Source organism: Anopheles moucheti, chromosome X (genome assembly GCF_943734755.1).
Source record: "Anopheles moucheti chromosome X, idAnoMoucSN_F20_07, whole genome shotgun sequence".
NCBI lineage: Eukaryota > Metazoa > Arthropoda > Insecta > Diptera > Culicidae > Anopheles > Anopheles moucheti.
In genome coordinates this window covers 12047330-12066090 of record NC_069142.1, presented here as the reverse complement: position 1 = coordinate 12066090, position 18761 = coordinate 12047330, and the positions used below count along the sequence as shown (strand labels likewise).

Genomic DNA, 18761 nt, shown 5'->3' with positions numbered 1-18761 from the left:
GTCGGGGATTAACGGAGTAGTGTGCCACCAACGTCAACTCTAAAATTTAGTTGAGATATACACATTCAGAGGTTGGGGAACTCCCCATGGCTTGGATGTATCATTGGGAACCTTGGGGAATTCTTCTCTGGTGGAATATCCCATAAACACCCTGAATGTCGTCCGGTTCAGACAACTTCTAAAGAATTTTACAGCATAGGCGGAAAGATCAAACTCCACCAGTTTGTGTACAAGACCTCCGTGGCCTTTTCGACATCTATAGACGATATACAGATCAAATCTTAGCAGTTGAGTGCCCTCGAAGAAAACGGAACTCTGTTCCAAATATTCTGACCCCCTGGCCTTGAAACCCGTTCTAGAATTATGCTCAGTTACCGTGAAACAGTTGTTCAAATAAGGCTTTCACAGGATGAAGGTAATTCTAAATGCCTTCAAACAAAAACAGTTCAAAAAACAAGTTCCTTCACCAGACTCACTGGATGTGTTTGGAACGGCTACGGGTGTGGAACGAACTGGAAGTATGGTTTTGCATAAATATGCTACGTGTGGTAGGTGTTTCGATTGAATGCTGATACACGTTTAGGCATTTTTTGTTTGTTGCTGCATTCATGAAGCGCTTGAATGAAGATCACGATTAGACACCGATCCCTCTCTCGTATTCGAAACACGGTGTGCGTGATATCGATCTGCTGTAGGCACAGGAATTTAAATAAGATGGGGCCACATTTCACTTTCTTCAACCAGTTTACCAGATAGATCTAGCGACGTTTGAGAAAGCATTTATACATTCAATGCACTGACCGGTTCCAAAATGAGCTGTTAAATCTATCGAATCAAAGCCGCCTATCTTCACACAGAACGATTAAAAATGGTTGTTTTTTTCTTTCTCTGCTTTATCGTTTCGTCATCACTTCCACAATCACAGAAGTTGTTCAGTAGTCGTATATCACCGTAAACTAACCTACTATTAAGAGATTTATTTAAAAATGTGTACTGCGATCATTCTGCTCCTTTCTGATGGAATTAATTTACTCAGTTTTTCGACAATGCATATGAATTTCGTTACTGTTTTGTCTGTGTGTATGTTTCACGGCGAAACAACGCGGCGCGTTATTACATTACTTGAATACTGAATCCTTGCCATGCCCTGCACCTTGCGGCATGTTGGCGTAACTGGCGTAACATAGCCGAAAACGGGAAACAAAACCAAAAAAAAACCTAACGGAAACCACGTTCTCGTTACACGTGTGTTTTAGGCCATCTTTTCACTATCTTGGCTTATTGCTGTTTTGCTCCGAGCGGGTTTTTGTCCAACGCCTCGGTAAAGGACAACGAATTAATGTCGGTTAGCGGTTTAGCATTGCGCTTTTCTTCGCCTACTACTTAAATATCTTGCAAAAGTTCTCCCAATCTCGTGTTTTGGGATGTGTGGATTATTACTGAACTAAATTCAAGCGTGTATACTGCGTGCAATGGCGAACCCTACAAAAAAAAAATAGCCTGTGCCTGATGCTGAACGCTCTGGACGGTTTTCCTTCCGTTTTCTTACATAAATTCTGACCATTACAGTTTAGAGAGACAAACAAAAGCTAATCAATTCTTCACTAGATTACTCCCTGCTTTCCACTGTAAATTAAGTACGACGCAATCGACAACAAGAAAATCCCGATTTATAAAGGTACAGTTTTTTGTCACTATGTCATCATTCGCATAAGCTTCCGCCGTGCTTCGTATTCGCTTTCTAGCTGCCTTATAAATATAGTTCAGTGCATAATAGTAAAAAAAAAGATAGAGAAGAAAATGTTACTAACCAATAATATTGGACTGTTTCACAAACGCTACTCTTAGCATGGAAACGGTAAAGGTACTTTAGTAAACCCTTTGTGAGAGATAGCAAGTAGCACAACGCAAATTACTTTCCTTAATATTTAACAAAATAGTAATTTTAGCACATTAGTTTGGATCGGGTATAAATACTATTTCCATAAAAGAAAAGCAAAACGAAAGCGCACTGTCAGTTCCAAAATAGCGCCAAAGATTACTTGATAAATCAATACTTATTCGAATGCATAAATCAAATGCACATTTATGAATGCTATCCCTTTCCTTGTTACGAATGTACAGAACTCGACTAACGTGATGCTGTGTGTGTGTATCTTTCTAATTGTTTGCACATGATAATGTATTATGCATGTTATGTGAAATGTTTCATCCCGCAAGTGTAATAATTAAAAAAAAAAAACGAAACCCCGTTTGCGTGAATTTTCAACTCAAATCGGGTGAAGGAAGGGTGAACCTTCCTTCGCTAGTATGCCTTTTTCTTGTGACATACGATATCGTCTACTCATTTGCTTTTTTTTCTATTATCGGTGTGTGTTTTCTGTGTGTGTGTGTCTATGTTTGTGTACGTACGTTTAAGCATCCTCCAAGGTACCGCCGATCGGCCGAAGCACAATTCTCGGATCCGTATCCAACATCCGGTCCGATTCTTCCGCACTGCTCATACACGAATCCTTGCTGTCCGGCATCAGATTTCGCCGTTCCTCGTCCTCCTGACGCGTGGGGATTTCCGACACTGGCGCATACTGCGTATGCGACACCAGCGGATCCGTGCTCGGATTTAGGGCAAGAATCTGGCCGCCTCCATTGCCCTGCAACTGCCGTGCCAGGCCTTGCTTTTTCGACAGCACGCACGGACAAACGCAGCTACGGCGCCAATCTGCTACCTTCACGTACAAACCTGCAAACGTTGGTACAAAACAGCGTGATAAACAATTTCGCAAAGACAATGACGCTGTTTGATGTGTGCTACCTAAGAATATGATCCCGAACAGTGTAATGATCGCACCGGTCACGATCAATCCCACATCGATCTGCTCTTCCTGCACTTTGCCCTCCGGGTTGATCTCCGGATGCTGCTCGGCATCGGAATAGTCTGCAGAACCGCTAGCAACCAGTGCTATACCTGGAAGAGCCAAAAGAAAAAGGGTTATTTGATTGCTATTGATTAAAACAAGGCGCAATATCAGCTGTCAAACATACCTGTGGCGAACATGATCAAACCGAACACAAGTATCGACACTTGGATGGCCGGTTTACGGAGCATCTTCATCGACGACACGGCAGTAGTTTGGGCCAGCAAACCACCGGCACTGGGACGGGCCTCGAACGATACCGTCGTCGGCTGATAAACTGGTCCACTTTCTGGCATCTTTGCTACGAGTTGTTTCGTTTTGCTGGTACCGTATACAAAATCTGCTTCAGCGAGGACTGACTGGACAAAACAGTTAACTGTCTCTGTTCACTTCGATCGTTGCATTTATTTCGTGCTGGACGGGTCAAACTGATGCTGAAGTGCTACCAAGTGTCAACTGTAAGATGAAGAATGTATATGAATTAAAAAATAAGCATAATTCCTTACACCATTATTTGGGATATTCGTATTGTTAGTATTTATATTAACAAACTGTAGGATTCAGGGTCTTTGATATTAAACCAATTGATGTCAAAATTGGCCTTGGGCAAATTTCCTTTATTTTTATTTAATTTTTGCAGTTAATGATAAAATATTAGAACATTTTTTGTCAGAACAGCCTACCTACTAACGTTACCAACCAATTTTAATTCAGCTTTAAGCCAAAGGTAAACGCAAATTACCTATGAGTCACCGTTGACTCCAACAAGCTCGTACGTACATTTATGGCCATGAACCAACGGCGTTTTTGTTTAAGTGAACGTTTGCAGCCGCTATGGTTAGTCATCGGTACTACCAGCAGAACCTACACCACCTGCACCATAACTAACCGGAAGTGTTCGGTAAGCACGAATTATACACGCATACAATCCGAGATATGGTAGCGAGCGAGTACTTTTGCTACCAAGCTGAACTAAAGGTAGAATTTTGGAGGTTATTGCAAACGTAATATTCCCTCAAGGGATGCTCGCACTCCACCAGGGAAAAAACATGCTTCATAGCTGGTTTTCTGTTCGTGTGCAACGACCGGTCCCAAGAGGACCGTTTTACTAATTCCGTACAGCAACAAAAAAAAACGTCAACACCCGGACCAACTGCTTCCACCATCAACGGGTGAGTTTCGTGACGTGACCCATCCAAATGCTTAACTGCGCTTAGCAGTTTGATATATTTAGCAGGCAATGTAATTCAGCGGTAAATCGTTACAGATCCTTTGATGCCGATGATAGTTTTTTAAAAATATAAACCATCAACCACTGTGACGTTGACAAACGATTTGACTGACAGCGAATGCAATATGACTTGGGGAGTTATAAAACAAAACTAGTTCCAGAAAAGTTCAAACCTGACTTTCACAAGACCTGGCGACCGAGCGGGAATTATATACCTGCACCAGAAAGCAATTTAGATTGCTGAAGTTTTTTTTTTGGTGTTTGATGCAAATCAACACAAACACTTGTTTAGTATAAATTGTGCAGCGCTCGCATGTGCATTGCAACTAGCCTATTGCAATATTGGCCATAACTTCCGTAAGATGTTCCGACACACATTTTTCCTGTGATAGCATCGAAGTAAGATATCTATCGAAAAAGGTCCCCATGTTGATTCCACCTCAAACCAACCACAGTAGGCTGGTGTTTCACTGCCAGGTGTAGGCGAAGGCGAAACTGCAACCGAGGAACGTGTTTCGATAGATTTTCTCTGCTCCTATCCGTTCAACCTTCGCATATGCTACCCAACCTGAACCACGCACATGAAACTCGATTTGGGTAACCGTATCAGACCGATGGTGAATATAATTTATGCCCCGATTATGCTTGCCCTGTTTTTTGAAATGCACCTCCACGGGGAACTATACCTTTGATTTCAGGTGGGTTTTTACACACAGTTGCACTTTGTTGGGTTGATTGCTGATAAAAAGTGTTGTTTAATGCACCGATATGAAAAAAACAAAAAACACTCTGGCCAATATGCCAAGCTGCTTGCATTTAGCTACGAAACGGGACTGTGCGCCGGGTACGCACATTGTTGACTGTGCCTGTCAACAACGGCGTATGACAGTTGGTGGACGATGCAATGAACATGGCTGCTATTCATGTTTTTGCTTGGAATTCAACCAGAAAAGGATTTAAAAATTAGTTATAAATTATTAACTTCCCAAAAAATCCTTTAAATTGACAATAAACCTTTTGTTCACTTTCCGGTACACAGTTTTCCTTTTGGTTTGACAATTAAAAGAACTGCAATAATCGGTAATTTTATTGAATTTCATTACTGCAGCGCTGCTCTCGTCTGTAGAATTCAACCGGTTCAAATTGTTTGTTTTATTTCTACGCACAGAAGATTTTGTTTAATACTGCTCGGCCAAACTTCGCCGTTAATATTAATATTATTGCTTAACAAATAAAACGCGTTTCGTTGTGGGACTTCAACAATACTGTGCGATATAGATGTTGCAAGTATTATCTACGCAGTTACGTTTAGCACTGGAAATCACCATGGTTACCTGGAAATCGTACACAAATAACATTGCCGAAGCATTGCTCGCAATCGATGATGGCGTTCAAGGATGTACGAGGTTTGTATTTCTTGTGGTTAATAATCGGCTTCATTTTACATACAGCTTATGCATTTTCTGTTACTCTTGTAGACCTTGCTGAGCAATTGAAACTTCTCGGATATCCAAACAACATACCGATCTCCGTACTCAACACGCCGTACGGTGGTCCGGAAAGCTTCAAAGCGTACTCGGACATTTTGCAATGGCTCATCAATCGGTTGGAACCGAATTTGGTGCTGAGCGGTGGAACCCGTACCGAACAGGAGCGGATTCAGTTCGTCCGGTCGGCAACCGAGTTTTTGGTGACCAAGTCAAGCATCAAAATCAATCCGCGCAAATTATATGCCAGCTCGGTTGCGGCCGCAAAAGAGCTGCTCAAGGTAACGACCCTACTGATTTCCTCGCCGAAAGTAACCGGGCACGAAGAAGAATTGATCAAATCGCACGTTGAAATTGATCTGTCCGATAAAATCGACGACCTGAAGAAGGTGCGTGGGCTATCGTCTGAGCTTACCAACCGTGGTGCCGCTCTGTACGATTTGCTGAAGAAGGAGTTAATCAACCGGGAGGTGCGTAATGTGCAGTCCACCCGTTCACTGGAGCTCGTGACCACGGAAAAGATAATCAAGAATGCAATCGCATCGCTACAATCGAAGCTGACCAACTCAAAGGCGGTGCTGGAAAGTTTAAAGGCGGACAACACTAATCTTGCGTCGAAAATTTCGCGCAAAGCGTCCGAGCTGGAACGTTCCCGTCAGCGTCTACAAGCATTGCAGAAAGTGCGTCCGGCTTATTTGGAGGAGTTTGAAAAGTTGGAACTTGAGCTGAAGGGTCTCTACGAGCAGTACATCGTTCGCATAAGATGTGTCGATGCGCTCAGATCGCAGTTGATCAGCAAAAACCGAACCCCAACACCGACGTCACCGGTGGCTAGAATCACCGACAGCAGCATGACGATACTGCCGGAAGGGTTGATAGAGTCGGAGGACGAAAACGAGGAGGATGATGATTTCGACGAGCGTGATGATGTGAAGCTGAAGACGGATCGTCGTATCTTGCGAAGCGAGCTGCTAAACCGGGACCGGGGTTCCACCCGGTTCAGATCCCGCATCGATGGAGCTTCACCGAATGGGAAAGATCGGTCGAAAATGATTGGAAGTATTGAGGATGAGCTCGGCCCCTTGGATAGCTCGATGAGCTCGGAAGAGTCGGAGAGTGAGCTCGAAATGGGAGGCAATCGATGTAAGTGGTGTGCAAATCTGGCTCTGTTTCCTTAGTACGTTTAAAATTATTGTTAACCTTCTTCTTTCCAGTAATTGATGGAAGTTTGCGAACGGATGACGATGAAGATGAAAGTCTTGCGAAAATGCCGAGAGAAAGTTCCACGATCAACCGAGGAGCAAAAGTGGATCTAAGCGATGAGGATTTTTAAGAGTGAGAAACACTCTCGAGTATATTTTATAATGTTTTATTTCGTTTTGCATTTTCGCATCATTCCAAGCTCTCCTTTCTTAAAGCAAACATGCACTGAAAACAGTAAAACGTAGTTTATACAAATACTATACAAAAACACATTTACAACATGTATAACAATGTTCTAACGACTAAGTTCTTCTTGAGCAGTGGAGTACGTAAACCCCCCTCCCCTACCCCCCATTAATTGGTAGAAAATGAAATTGGTTTTGTTGTCCGGCCGACGGCGCCTCTCACATGTGGATGTCGTTGTATCGCTCGAAATGCGTACGATGATCAATCAGCATCAGGTCGTGATGGTACGTGTGGGGTGGCGTCACATGCATCCCACTGTTGCTGACGATGCTACCGGTTAGCTTCTCTTCCTCCTTCGCCAGATAGCTGTCCGCAATGTCCCGGTCCAGTCCGGTGTAGGTGAACGTTTTCTCCAGATCCGAGTCGGACTTTCGCCGTGGTCGCTCCATTTCGGCACTGTTGCGTTCGTTGTTCATGCGCATCGTCGACCGTTTGCGGTTGGCACGACTAATTTGGGCCTCCATAAGAGCACTCTCCGGGTACGGTTGGTACTGTGGAACGCCGGGTGGCATCAGGTTTGGTGGGTACATCATTGGTGAATTACCGGGTGACGTCTGCACCGGTGGGTACATCGGCATCATCGGTGGGAGCTGGGCATCAAAGAGCAATAGATCGTACGGATGGAATTAGTACTATATCTAGTGAATTTTATCAGACAAGTTTCATTCAGATGAATGACAATAATCTTTCTGTGGTAGAATGTTTGAAGAGTCTTTAAAATAGAGTATAAATCTTTAGAATAGATCTGTTAAATTTCAAAAAAAAATCTAAAATTATTCATTGATTCAGATTGGGTTTGTAGTTACCCCATTGCCTGCTCCCGCCGGTACCAGCATCACACGCTGTGAGGTCCCAGTACTGTAGTTGTCCCCACGATGCTTTTCACCGTACATCGATCCGTAGCTTCGTTTCAGCATTGTCTGATACATTATATCCTTAACGCCTGGTTCCACGTGCAGCGAGTTAATGTAGTCCTCCACCTTTTGCTGTGTCATAAACGCCTGCGAGTTGCTGTGCATCACATTATCGATCATTTGTAGCTTTTGTGTTGGTCTAGAACGGGGCAGAATAAAGAGGAAAGTAGTGAGAAATTTGAATTTCTGTACACCGAGCAACATGTAAATTAAATTTATTTCGAGCTTTCGTTGCGCGACCAACAGATGGCGCTTAAGTGCGCTCCACCCTACGTGACAGTGGCATTGTGCTGTATGTGCTGAGTGAAATAGCTATGTTTATATTGCATTCGTACAACATATATTAAATTTTGTAGCAGAAAAGTTGCTTCCATGCCACTCATTACTCTACCGACAGCAGCAAACGCTGTTGATAACGAAAATAATTATTAAAAACATATTCCAGCAATAAAAACACCACAAAAGCCTCTACCATCTCTGGTGAGAAAGCTCATGTCATCTCACATTCTCACCTATCCGTTTGCTCACTACCGGTGAGCAGCGCGGAAAACTCACTGACTCAGCAAGCATTTGACAGTACGGCTTGTTAGCGTGCGGGTGAAAGAGAAACCAGAGTGGTGCCAGAGTGCGACGGTGAAAGAGAGAAAATAACACACACAGCCGAACAAAAACATGAACAGCTAATTTATCTGCAACACTGCAAAGGAAGTGCTGGAAAATATTCGATTTTCGGAGTGATAATCAAGTGTAACCCGTGAACAATTACACTTGTCGCAGACGGTGCCGAACGATGGAGGCAAGGATGTATGCGGATTAAGTGCGGTGATTGAATTTGGTACAAATCAGCAGACCCTGTGTTTGAATTCCCGTTCCCTTATGGTTTCGATCGGTGGAAGCAGAAAAGCTGGCAGATTGGTGTAGCAAGTACCGCATCGAAAGTGTTGTGATAAGGGTAGCTAGCAGGCGTTTTGGAGTTTGAACTGCACCTACGGTAAACATTTCGTGTTGCTAGCGGTTTCTCGATGTCTCTACATTGCGTCGTGTTTTCCTATTTTTTTTTTCCCGTATCCTAGATTCCAAGGCCTGCTAAGTGGAGCGTTCGGGGGGTGACTTTCCTGCAGAAGCGGACCCATCATCTATTGAACACATAAACGCGTACGGTGGTGTGTTACACATCGCCGCCACCCAAAGCTAGTCGCGCTGGAGATGTTTAATCGTATCAAGAACAAGGTGCTCACGGCAGTGGCACTTGACCAACCGGCGCTTCCGTCGGGTGGTTCGACTCAGCAAGCGTACGGTGCGAGCTCTGGCAGTGGTCGTGGTACCAGTAACAAGGACTACGACTCGGGTGGCAAACGTTTGCCGAAAAAGTTCCAGTACGCAAGGCCCCCTTTTCTGCAGTTGCTGACGTACGATGAGCTGAAGGCGAGCGCCGATCACAACGTGCGACCGATCATCGTGCCGCGTGACATAACGCTGCTACCGTGGAGCACCGGTTACGCGGAGTGTGTCAATTCGGGCAAATCGAAATGGAACGAGGACCAGGCGGCATTCCACCGGCAAGTCCTGTCACACCCGTCCAAACAGTACCACGACCTGCCGTACACGTACTTCGGTATCTACGATGGTCATGCCGGGTACGGGGCGGCCCTAGCGGCGGCGAACCAGTTCCATTACATACTGCACGAGAAGCTGGTGGACATAATCGATCTGCTGATGCCGCGGGTCGAGAGTGAGAATGGGTTCGCGATGCCACTGCACGCGACCCTGCCGCATCCGAGCCTGTTCCACAAGCAGGTGTCGAAGGATGAGTTGATCGTGGGCGCCCTTGAGGCGGCCTTTGCCGATATGGACGCGGTACTGGCGGAGGATAGGGACAAGTATAGGAATGCAGGCGGGTGTACCGCGTTGGTCGCACTGTTCATACTCGGCAAGTTGTTCGTGGCGAATGCGGGTGATTCCCGGGGCGTGCTGTGTAAGCGGGTAAAGCGCCGAAAGATGCCACCCCAGCGCATTGAGTGCAATGGAGTAGTGGCCGGTGCGATTGTTGAGGGTGAACCGGAACGGGAGGAGGACGAGTTCGAGGTGGTAGCGGATCCGTGCTCATTCGATCACACACCAGACACGGAGCGGCCCCGGTTGCTGACGGTCGGCAAACACAATCCGGCCCTGCTCGGTGGCGAGTACATTGCGATGGAGTACGCAAAGAAACCGACGACGAAGGATCTGGGAGCGCGCATTTTATACCGACAAGGTGCAATGAAGGGCTGGACGTACAAGACGCTCACAGCCACCGATCTGAAGATACCGCTGATCACCGGTGTCGGCAAACGGAGCCGACTGCTCGGTACGATCGGTGTAACGCGCGGGTTCGGCGACCACGATCTGAAGGCGCTCGGCAGTAACCTGCCGATCAAACCATTCCTCAGTGCACACCCGGACGTGGTGTGTTTCGATCTGTGCCAGGTGCGAAGTGAACCGGCGGACGACAACAGTGACGGCGAGTACGGGCTGCTGGTGATGGCCACCGACGGTCTGTGGGATGTGAGTGAATCGCTGCAGGTGGCGAATACGGTTTTTGGCACACTCAAACGCTTCCCGGCGGAACGGCACCGGTACACAATGGTCGCCCAGGAGCTGGTAGCCCGATCGCGTGGCCGTGCGAATGAATCCGGGCACTGGCGGCTGTCGGATTCGCGTGCCGCCGCAACGGTGGATGACATCTCCGTGATCGTTATACCGGTGTACCAATACTACCAGGAGTATCGCGAATGGACGCAAACGGTTGCGGCACGGAACCAGATGCGAACCGCGAACGCGAACGTGGTCGCCTCGGTAGCGGAAGCAGAACTCGCCCAGGAACCGCGCACGGCATCCAACGAAATGAGCTCCTCGTCCGAATCGGAACCGCCCGAGGAAGGGCAAGAGGCCGAAAACAATCTCAACACGATCAATCTACCGCCGGCAGGAGGGAAAATCGTACCGTTGGGTCTTGCCGATGCGCTTCCCGCAAAGTAAGCGAGCCGCTTCTGCACTCCACCAGGCGCGAAGCCAACCGGGACAGATCGCTATTGATGCGTGTATGCGTGTGTGTATAGAAACATGTACTGCAATTCTTGTTGTTTTTTGATAGTCGGATCTATATGCGCTTTGCAGGTGTATTTTTTTTTGTTATTAAAAAGCACCCCGTCTACAAAACCAACCCCCGGTGAATGGGGTTGTGCAGGAGGTGCGCTCAAATAAGGAATACAATAATATTGCGAACGAGAGAATGCATTAGTAGCAGAAAGTTGTAAAATTCCACTATGCTAGATGGTAGCGACAGCAAGAAACAGAAGAAACCAACCATTATCTTATCGAAATATCTATGCGGCAAAAAAAAAACGGGACACGAGCGTGAATTGTGTAGCATATTAAAAGCATTACTCAAGTATTGAATACGTAAGCGGTAAGTTGTCTCGTGTCTAGGGAAAAGTGTAAACGTTTTGATTGCACTACATGCGAAGGAGTTTATCAAACGGAAGTAAGCCACTAAATCATACGCTAGGTATGCGGCAATAGTTAGGCTGTAGCTGTTGCCTGCTGCAATGACCTGCAATCCGAGTAGAACCAATCTATCGACACGCTGTCCTGGCATATTTGGGAACAAATGTAGGGTTCGGGTGTTTCACACCTACCTTGAGCAGAGTTTAAGCGCTGAGTAGTAGACGGAAAAGACGCTGATTAGGAAGTGTACCGCAAGCGCCACCAGTAGCCCAGTTCCGGCTGTGACAGCACCCCAGATAAGCTGCAGCATTCCCGTAGTAGACGTGTGAGGCGACGGTAGCGAAGGAATACACAAAATATGTAAAAGGGAAAGAAATAGAGACCCAGAACAAGTTATATCATATGTTATTCGCTCACTTTCCCCCTCCCCGCTTAAACTAAAATGAGATCTCTTTTGACCAATGTGTGTTCTGTTTGTTTGTTCTGTTTGTTTTGTGTTTAATATGGGGTCGTTGTTGTGTTTGCACGCTGTTAGTTACCTCATCCTGCTGGGCCAGGTTCGCGTCCCGTACCGCACCGATGCCGGTGAGGGCGAGCCCGAGCGTGCTGGAAGCGACGCAGATTAGATTCACCGCCAGGAAGCCCGTTTTGGCCATCTTTACGTTCATCAAACCGAGCGATCCGGCAATGCCGGCAATTGCGCCGCACCACAATCCAGTGCCGGCCATCGCCAGCGATGCGTTCCGGGCAATGACGAGCCCACCGAGTGCGGCGAGCGTTACACTCAGCAGCAGCTGAATCAGCCCAAGTATTACCGTCGACGGGAGCCGTTTGCGCTTCGGTACGCCACACCCCGTTGGGTAGAGCAGATTCGCCAGGGAGGCGCTCGGCTGTGGTGGATTTTTGGTAGTAACGTCCTGTGGTGAGAGTGTCGGTGCTTTCTGCTCCCGCTGGCTCTGTCTGCATTTGGTCTGCTTGTCCAGCTTGGTGCCGGTGCGCCCAGAACGGCCCGTCACATCCGGCGGCACCTTCCCTACCTTTCCCTCCGCTTGGTTCGTTCCGTTCGGTGGGGAATGTTCCTCGCGCGTCTTCAACGTCTGATCGTCACCAACGGCGGTGGCCGGATCCTTACCGCCGGCTAGCGGTGTGCTGTAAAAGTGGCCCGAATCCGGATACCCGTCGTGCTTGGAGATGATCGATATCTGCGAGTCGGTGAGACTGTTCTTCACATTGTTGGGATTCACGTTCTCGAAGACGGCCCGCGTCGAAGACAGCAGCTCGTCCCGCCGGTCATCGTCCATTGTGTCGCCCGCCTCGAGCCGGTCCACCAGCGACACGCTGGTGTTCATCTCGTCTATCTCCTTGCGGATCTCTCGCTCTAACTGCTCCATGCTGCACGATCCAGTGTGCTCCAAGTATTTCAGCTTAATCGGTGTGTGACGGTGGCGATTTCTCCACACGTCAACGGATGACCATGAATGTTGAGAATTAGCGACGGTGGGTGTTTCAAAACCGAGCCTGGAATTAAAGCAGACAAAGAAAGAGTTTGTTACTTCGGAAGCTTGACGAGGCTTCTATAACGCAACATGTTTAAAGGGTTTAAACATTTAGCTGTGCGTCTGTAAAGTGTTAATTTACTTTAATTTCTCACTAATCATGACCAAGAATAACAGGATTTTAAGAACGATAATTACCGGACGATGAGGGTGGGTAAAGTGTTAATGTACTCTAATTGTCCACTAATCTCCTCCAAGAAAGAAGATGTTTGGAATACTCGAAAGGTTTTTGTTTGATTCCAATAAGAGTCTAGGGGGTAGGCCTATTTCCTCTCCTATTTTGAGCATTAGCGTTGTTCTTAATAAATCTTTATAAAAAAGTAGTGAGGAGTCATTGAATTCAAGACTCTAAAAAGATTCACTAATTTTTAGAGCACTGGATAACAAATGAGCGGGAGGGAGGAGGGGAGTCGATGCAGGACGGAAAAGCGCTTCTGAGTCACAACTCTTGAATGGAATATAAAATCAGATTCATTCATTCAGCCCAGACTCATTCTGATTCATCAATATGACTCAGGAGCTCCTGAATGATGATTCTACGATGTTATGCTTGAATGAATCTTTTGAGAAGAGTCGCTCATATGAATCTTTAGCGAGGAGTCATTCAAATCGTGAATCGTGAATCGTGAAGATTTTTGGATGAATCTTGCGTGGTTCAGGACTTTAACCAGGATTCATGAATCTTTTGAATAAAGATTAAGATTAATTCTTTCGCCTCAAATAAATTCATTCAGATTCATGAATTCAAATCAGTTTTATCCACCACTACCAGATACTCACTCATGGAGCAATTAGAATTCAAGTCTCGAAAACTCCTAACTAATTCTTCTACGCGAACTTGTAGTAGTCATTTTCTTAAGTTATTGTTTTCTTTATCATCTTTTGTCAATGTTTTTCATATTTGGTTCATTTTCATCCGAAAAATCTACTCTTGTTTTGGGCTGCTTTCGAATGAAGACGGTCTTGCAATATTCAACCAAACTTACGCATTAAGTCCCTCATTCAAAAAGGGAGCATTGAACCTAGTGCTAAATCCAACTAAAGCATTTTCCATGCTCTGTAATACAGCGTGGAAACGCGGCAGTATGAATAAATCTTACGGAACCCATCTCGATAGCAGTCGCTCCTCAAACAATCTTCATACCGAATCAAATCAATACCATCAAACTTCACCACTGGAATGGAAAAGCTCCCGGAAAAGCGATGATGGTTAAATGGACTGGTCACACTCATTTCACCACCTAGTGGTAAACGGTATCTGCAATCGGTTTAAGTGAAAGAAAGAAGAAAAAACAGTTAAAAAAAATCTTCTCGATGAAATCGTTTCCAAAATTTTTCATCGTCGATCATCGCGCACCGGATCGCTTCGCTGTGTTTGGTGGAGAAAACAGGGATTTGAATTTCTTTTCCCTTCCCTTCTCCCGGGAACCGTAACAAAACTTTATTTGGAACTAACCCCCCTCCCTCCCTATCGTCCGTTTCGCTACCCTACGGCTCCGTATCAAATCGAATCCGCTGCACGTTACATGATTTTCTTCCTACCAACCCCCCCAAAAAGCATACGATGAAAACCGGTAACGGGGTGGCACATTGCGTAACGCTTCTCCATTATCAATCGGAGATGCGATACGTCAATGGCGATCTGTTCGGAAGATGATCATGGCTTTTTTTTCTCTTCAAATTCGAAGATGCAAGACCATTTCCCACATCGTTTGACCGTTTGTCGAATTTCTACTTCCGCGTACGCCGATTTTTTCCTTACTTTTTCGTCCAAAGCTCACCAGCTCTCAGGTCTCTCGATATTGTGATTCGTCAATGGTGCGATACTAGTGAGGTGATGCAGTACAGAGAGAAAGAGAGAGAGAGAGTAAGATAGAGAGAGAGAGAGAGAGAGAGAGAGAGAGAGAGAGAGATGATGAATCGATATCCAACAAAAATCCAAAAATCCAACAAATTAACGCATTAATGTAAAGGAAAGTTGGGAAAGCTACGACTTTTCCGTTCCGTTTATTTGAGGGGTGTATTTTTTTTTTCGCTTCCTTTCTTTACCGGCGAGGTTTTGCCACTTCCGAAACTGCGCCACACCGCTTGGTAGGTTTGTTGGTTTTTTTTCCCTCCCGTGTCGCACCGGAATTGGGACGCCCGCAACAAACAAAAAAGGGAAAGGGTGAAAAACAAATCACCCTTCACCCTGCTTCCATACCACCCCATCCCCACCTCTATTGGATGCGCAAGCACATCACACCGCAACTGGCAGGTGGCGGTTTGGAAAGTGGAAATGATAGCAAACGGTAGCACCCACCCACCCTTTTGCTACCCCTACACAAAACGTCAACTCTCTTGGGACAATCTTGCGGCACGAGTGTGTCATTTCGACGGCAGTTTCGACCTGAAATGTGTCACTCAAACCCGATTCCCATTCGGTGCGGTCGCGGTGGTTTGTTTGTGTGTGTGTGTGTGTGCGTGCGAGGGAAAATTCACCCTCGCGTTTATTTTCGGTGGGTGGCCCTTTTTTGTTGTGTGTGTGGAGGGGGGGGGGGAACAATGCATTCCGGCCCCGCGTGAAAGTGCCCAACCCTTTTGAAATGTTAAGTGCATCGGTGCATTACCCAACCCCTGAAGGGGTTCGTCACCATTCATCGTTGCGTTCTGGTCGATTTGACGTGCCGGTTGCTTATTATTTTCTTTTTGTTTTCAACAACAACACCCACCCGCGGGTGGAGACCGAAACCCCTTTGGCCCTAGCGAAATGGAAAACCTATATCGCAACGCACAACAACGAAAAAAAAAACCAAAAAGATTAGTAAACCTGACCCACAAAGTCTACACCGCAGCAGCGGATTTCACTTCTAAGTACGCCAACGCCTCCCCTTCTTCGGGAGAAGAAGGTTATTCGGAGGGCGCACCAAACATTGTGGGCAAGAATGGTGCATGAAAGGAGAAATCGATTGGTGGCCACTTGCCAGAATGTTGCGCCAAGATGGAGCGGTGCGAGGTGTTGGATTGTGAGAGTCCAATTTTAATTGCCACACGTGCCGTGATTAGTTTCACTTAGGAATGTGCCACACACACACAAACACCTCTCGGTAAGTGTTACGAGCTGGGCTGTTAACCCGCCCTATTGAGTTCAATTAGTTTCATATCTCGCATTTTGACTGCATACAACCGCCTTTTCCGCCATTAAAATCGTTTGTTTATCTGCGATCGTGCCTGCTAGGTCTGTCTTAGGCAACACGGGTGAAATCGGTACCGGTGCGTGCCTATGTCTACGCAACACTTGCGCGCTCCAAATGCCGTACCGATTGGCTTCCAAGTTGCTCCGAACGCGCTGTGGAGTACGCCGAAGCGACCTACGCGAACCGGGCATGTTTCGATGCGGTGTTGCAAAGTGGTTCCGAATTTGAGGTTCAACTGCCTAACTCTTTGTATCGTTTATATTCGAAAGTATCTGGATATATCTGGTGGACCTCGTATATCTGGATATATCTGGTGGACCTCGTTCAAGGGATAATCTTATAGGCACTTAGACATCACAACCAAGATATTAGCTTGTTGGTGTTATTGGAGGTTAGACAACTCCACGCATGACATTGAAAAGGTTCCTCAGATGCAGACGTCAATATGAATCTTCGTAGAAACAGTTGGGTTTGTCTGGACATCTCCCAACTAACTCTCCAGTTCTGGTGGACCTCGTATATCTGGATATATCTGGTGGACCTCGCTTAAGGGAGAATCTTATAGGCACTTAGACATCACAACCAAGATATTAGCTTGTTGGTGTTATTGGAGGTTAGACAACTTCACGCATGACATTGTAAAGGTTCCTCAGATGCAGACGTCACTATGAATCTTCGTAGAAACAGTTGGGTTTGTCTGGACATCTCGCAACTAACTCTCCAGTTGATCCAAGGAAATAGAAATTCCAGTCATCTTTAGTGTCTGTAGCCATAATACATAAAAGACTTTGAGCGATATTGAGTTTCTTGAAGAAGATTTACTTTATACAGGAACCTCAGTGATGTACGCAGACGCAGGAAATTATTATTTATCGCTCAAACTATTGAGAGATGCTTTGAGGTAATTACAGATATTAGGCATAAACGTGAGTATATTTTTCAAAAGATATGTTGGGTGGGAGTCTCATGGGGAAATAACAGTGTGAGATCTCTTCCTCCACGGTAAGTTTGTGTTTACCAGCTATTTCCGCAATATTTAGATAACTCGGTTATCAGTAAGGATCTTCTGAAAGGTAGTTAACTCTTACTAATGGTAATGATTCTCTTGAGATCTCGTAGAAGAGCATCAGGGAACTTGGATTGAATTGTGGTTGATGTGTTCTTGATTCGAATATCTGAAGGGATCTTTTCGTCATCTGGTGCAAGGATTATTAAATTGCTCAGAGATCACGAGAACATCTTCAAACAGCTAGATCTCATCTCTACTCCATTAGGTTTACCCGCTTATGATAACTTTTGGATTACCCAATAGCTAGATCACGATTCTGTCGATGTGTTTCGTTCTGGTCTCCACTCAGATTTGGGAATCGAGCGTATCGTTACACCTGTTCTATGTCGCAGTCAGAGACCATGAACATTTTGTTGTTGTTGTTAGCCCACGATGTGGTCAAACCAAATGAAAGAAAACCCTCCGCTCCCCCTCCAAGCAGTCAAATTGGGCCTCCCACCATCTCCTTCTCACACCCGCCCTAGTGTGAGTGCGTGCTGGAGGTATTATTATTTAATTCCTTTCCATTTTATAACAAATGGACGGAGTCTGCAGCGCTATTTACGTAAAAAGACGTCTGACGGTACCGCTGGTGACGGTTGACCGCAGCACGATTGCGATAACCGGTTAACGCGTGTTTTTTTTTTTTGCTGTCTCTCCGTTGTTGTTACCCGCGGATTGCTTTTATCCATCGCGTCTTGGGGCCGCCACATGCGACCCAAACATTCAGGCAAGTGTGACCTCCTCTGCCCGCCCGCCGAAAAACCAAGGTTTGATTTTATGTAAAACAAAAAAAATGGAGAAGAAGGGACCCATATACACATGCATGGGGTTTTTAATAACCAACAAAAAAAAAGCCCACTTTCATTTTCAACGTACGAATGAACCTGGGAACTGTTACAGCACACCACTCCTTTGGTGTTACTTCAAAATTGTCAACTTTGGGACAGCTTTTTCTTTTACAAAGCGTTATGGAGTTTGATTAATGCATTTTATTTGCCATTTGATATTCGGCAACATAGCATATTATGAGGATGTTGAATCCATTGCTCGCTCAAATCAAATCACAAACGAATCGCACCACCGGCGGGAAAGGAGTTCGCAACCCACTGCGACAAGGCGACGAACCCGGTGGAATGATTGGAAGATCTATTGATACGATGGGGGGTGGGACGCGGGGGGGGGGGAGGGTGAAGGTGATTTGTGGAGTGACCATACCCAGGAGGAATGACAACGGCTATAGGATGTGCAGGGCAGGCGTGTGGAGCTTGCGAAGATTTACGGTTCGTGGTCGAACGACTGCAACTTTCTTCGAATCGCTTTCGATTTAAGACGCTTCTGCAACAGGGAGATGCGAACGATCGATAGATAAGTAATGGGAAAAGACGAAAACGGGAAGAGAAAAAGAAAAATGACAAAAAGAGAGAGAGAGAGAGAGAGAGAGAGAGAGAGAGAGAGAGAGACGGAGACGGAAGGAAATAAATAAACGAGTAGTGTGT

The 18761-nt window shown here is 45.9% G+C and overlaps 4 protein-coding genes across 6 annotated transcripts; 2 read left to right on the top strand and 2 right to left on the bottom strand.

Annotated features, from left to right (window-relative positions):
* Positions 1 to 952: 952 nt before the first annotated feature.
* LOC128306915 (uncharacterized) lies at positions 953 to 4968 on the bottom strand. Of its 3 annotated transcripts, none has more exons than XM_053044580.1 (5): positions 4833 to 4968; positions 3043 to 3371; positions 2813 to 2965; positions 2413 to 2740; positions 953 to 1749 (listed from the first exon to the last, which is right to left on the bottom strand). In XM_053044580.1, the coding sequence occupies exons 2-4, from the start codon at positions 3209 to 3211 to the stop codon at positions 2415 to 2417; spliced, it is 648 nt and encodes a 215-aa protein (XP_052900540.1). In that variant the 5' UTR covers positions 3212 to 3371; positions 4833 to 4968; the 3' UTR covers positions 953 to 1749; positions 2413 to 2414. The 3 variants fall into 3 exon arrangements, with proteins under 3 accessions (XP_052900540.1, XP_052900541.1, XP_052900539.1); XM_053044581.1 differs by having other exon boundaries at positions 953 to 1745; XM_053044579.1 differs by having other exon boundaries at positions 953 to 2740.
* Positions 4969 to 5530: 562 nt separating this feature from the next.
* On the top strand, positions 5531 to 7113 carry LOC128307208 (clusterin-associated protein 1). The gene is made up of 3 exons (XM_053044955.1): positions 5531 to 5552; positions 5625 to 6776; positions 6848 to 7113. Exons 1-3 carry the CDS (start codon positions 5531 to 5533, stop codon positions 6964 to 6966), a joined length of 1293 nt encoding a protein of 430 aa, XP_052900915.1. The 3' UTR covers positions 6967 to 7113.
* Positions 7114 to 7204: 91 nt separating this feature from the next.
* LOC128306481 (uncharacterized) lies at positions 7205 to 12873 on the bottom strand. The gene is made up of 4 exons (XM_053044011.1): positions 12022 to 12873; positions 11674 to 11783; positions 7889 to 8135; positions 7205 to 7672 (listed from the first exon to the last, which is right to left on the bottom strand). The coding sequence occupies exons 1-4, from the start codon at positions 12871 to 12873 to the stop codon at positions 7241 to 7243; spliced, it is 1641 nt and encodes a 546-aa protein (XP_052899971.1). The 3' UTR covers positions 7205 to 7240.
* Positions 8680 to 11415, top strand: LOC128306480 (protein phosphatase 1H). Its single transcript, XM_053044010.1, has 2 exons — positions 8680 to 8987; positions 9070 to 11415. Exon 2 carries the CDS (start codon positions 9203 to 9205, stop codon positions 11012 to 11014), a length of 1812 nt encoding a protein of 603 aa, XP_052899970.1. The 5' UTR covers positions 8680 to 8987; positions 9070 to 9202; the 3' UTR covers positions 11015 to 11415.
* Positions 12874 to 18761: the final 5888 nt, after the last annotated feature.